The sequence below is a fragment of the Poecilia reticulata genome, unplaced genomic scaffold (genome assembly GCF_000633615.1).
Source record: "Poecilia reticulata strain Guanapo unplaced genomic scaffold, Guppy_female_1.0+MT scaffold_300, whole genome shotgun sequence".
NCBI lineage: Eukaryota > Metazoa > Chordata > Actinopteri > Cyprinodontiformes > Poeciliidae > Poecilia > Poecilia reticulata.
Window position 1 is genome coordinate 100,146 of NW_007615075.1, and position 2,925 is coordinate 103,070.

General features: G+C 44.2%; 1 protein-coding gene across 1 annotated transcript in view; it reads left to right on the forward strand.

The window, feature by feature from the left end:
- Positions 1-2,065, forward strand: part of pex16 (peroxisomal biogenesis factor 16) — a 5,352-nt gene extending 3,287 nt beyond the window's left edge. Inside the window, exons 5-9 of the mRNA XM_008403123.2 lie at positions 127-227; positions 383-460; positions 880-1,026; positions 1,274-1,346; positions 1,938-2,065. Coding sequence (XP_008401345.1) covers positions 127-227; positions 383-460; positions 880-1,026; positions 1,274-1,346; positions 1,938-2,061 — 523 coding nt within the window. The 3' untranslated portion in view covers positions 2,062-2,065. The remainder of the gene's footprint in view (positions 1-126; positions 228-382; positions 461-879; positions 1,027-1,273; positions 1,347-1,937) is intronic.
- The last annotated feature ends 860 nt before the right edge of the window (positions 2,066-2,925 follow it).

The window sequence follows — 2,925 nt, forward strand, 5'->3', positions numbered from 1 at the left end:
AAAATAATATAATGAAAATAAAGATAATGGGAATTTTCTATTTAAAAATAAAATACGAAGAAATTAATCAAACATAAGACAGAATATTGTCATTTTGCTCTTAAAGCTGCAGTATTTCTGTTCCAGAGCTGCTTTTCGTCTCGTTCTTCTTCTGCTGTRTAAATCCGGCCTGCAGACTTCACCTCCCATAATCCCCCTGGACAGAGGCTCTGAATACGTCTCTGAAGGTCACACTTATTTACATTTTTTATCACTGCTTATGTGTGAATGTTTTTAACCTTCGTTGTTTTGTAATCATTTTAAAATGAGCAGGTCTGAGAACACAGCCCTGTGGGACTCCTGCAGGGTAAATGTTGTCTGATCGGGGTGTTTTCCTCCACAGACGACCCCAGCGGAGAGGATGATGATGCCTGCTTTGTGGGTCAAAGGTCAGGCCGTGTAATCAGACCTCTGGGCAGCGGTGAGAAACTTTTAACGAGTGAAATCCTCTAAAAACGCCGTAAAGATGAAAATGATCCACATGTTGGGATCCGGAGATTTTTTCTTTTCCAACGTCTTCACTTTAATTTCTGTCACGCTGTTTGGTAGCTTCTCATCCCATAATAGCTCAGTTATGGGATGAGAATTTATATGTCATAAAATGTAACTACAGACTAAAATGCAAAATAATCTGGAAAAGTTTCCTGGTTTTTATGTTTGAGGCATAAATTATTAACCAAACTCCCCAGAAAAGGTGGGAATCGCCATGGCAACCAGCAGCATCGTCTCTCTTATAATTTCAGGTTCAGGTTAAATGTGTCAGAACAGGAATTAGTCGTTTCAGACTGAAGGAAAGTTTCAGGAGAGATTTCAGAGTGACATGAAATCTGCATGTTGTAGCTCCGCCCCTGCAGAGCCGGCTGTGGGGCGCGGCGGCGCCGGCGAGGAAGAGGAGGAGCAGCCTGAGGGAGAGCCGCCCGCCGACCGAGCTCAGCTTCCAGGAGACGCTGGCCGAGTCGGTTTACGTCAGCCGGCCGCTGGTTCACCGTATCCTTCCACCGACTGAAAGCAGATCCTGTTTGAAGCTGCAGCGCCCCGTTGCACCACTAGAGGGAGCTGGTTCTGTCTGCTGCTGCTCAGATTTAATGGTTCAACTGGTTTCAGCTGAAGCTTTATGTGAACAAGAAGTTATGGAGCCGGATCCTCGATGTCTGTCGTCCTTCCACCAGATTTTACCACCTGAATTATTAAGTGAGAAGTAGCTGCTGTTTTCCTTGAGTTTTCCGGACGACAGTCCTGTGTCTCGGGGTTTGTGGGAAGCGGTCGTGGAAGCCGTGGCTCGTCTCCGCCGCCCTGGAGCTTTCCAGGTGAACAAATAACTTCCTCCTGGCTAAAGCTAGTCTAGAGGATAATCCTGGATGCTGCCGTTTCTTTAATGATGTTTCTGTTGATTCATATTTTTAGGCTTTTTGTTCTTATTTCTTCATGTGGGTTTGATCAAATCTTTCAGAAAACAGGATTCGATCCTCAATACGGTGAAAAACGGAAAACTTTATGAGATGATTGTTTTTTTCCTGTTGAAATGTTTTTATCAGTAAATCGAAGCTCAAACCGATTTATTATGAGATAAATAATCAGCTCTATGGAGCTAAATTGAGGCCATAAAGTTTTTTCCCCTAAAAAAAAAACTGGAAAAAATATTAAATTAACAGGAAACAGGGTAAAAACAGATTTGCAATTGGGGGGAAAAKGGATTTGAAACTAAACTGAAAAAGGATTTCCAAGTGGAAAAAAATACACAAAAAAAGTCCCAAACTACTTTTCATATAAAATATTTTTAAACATACATTTTGGCCCTGATTTAGTTCCGTAGCAGTGAGTTTGCCTCGCTGCAGGACCGCAGAGCGACTCCCCCTCCAGAGTGTGTGGAAGCGWTTCACTGGTTCCTGTTTCTGCAGCTTCGCCGTCCTGAGCGACGCCAAGCTGGAGAACCGATGGGAGAAAGCCGAGATGAAGAGGCGGGCCTTCCTGTTGTGCTACTACCTGCTGCGCTCGCCGTTCTACGACAAATACTCCGAGTGAGTCAAACATCCAGACGAGCTCCGGACCCAACTAAACGCCCAGATTAGTCAAAATCAACACTTCAGTAAAAAANTTTTTTCTTCACAGGACAAATTAAAACTCAATAAGGTTTAATTTGATCAAACTTAATTTGATCAGTTTCAAGGTTTCAATGTGGATTTTTGTAGATCTCAGTTTTCACTTTGACATTAAAGTTTTGTTGATCAGAATCCATTTTAAAAGCAGTAAAAAACTGGGTGAATATTTTTTTATTACTAACGAGACGTTCCAGTTTACCTGCAGCRTGTCGGACCGTTTCAAACCTTCAGAACCYTTCAGAACCCTTCAGAACCGGYGGATTCTCACCTTGTCGTCGATGTCTGTGACGTTCATGCAGTAGAGGACGTCGTACTTGAAGTAGTCCCTCAGGATCCGCCGCAGGATGTCGAAGGAGATGTAGGACCTGGAACAGAGGCGGAGCGGCTGGTCAGGTCGCAGCGGTTCTGGCTTGGTTCTGGGTTTCTGGTTCTGACCCGGTTACCTGGCGTGTCCCATGTGTGAGGCGTCGTAAACGGTGGGGCCGCAGCAGTACCACGTCACCTTGTTGTCCTTCTGGGGAACGAACGGCTCCTGGAACGACGAGACGGCGATTAAACAGAACCAGCTGAGGCTGCGGGGTTCCTCAGGGCGCAGCGTTCGGACCAGCCCGTTTCCGCTCTATTTGGGGTTTTTCTACAGTAAAACTYCACAGCTTCRCAGGTSACTTTTAKATTTAATGGCCTTTAGCAGCAGACAGTGTTACTGTGTTGCCTGTTTATTTTTTAATCTTGAATGTAAAATGTTTATATTTTTTGTATAATTCTGGCTTAATTATTGCTCTGAGTT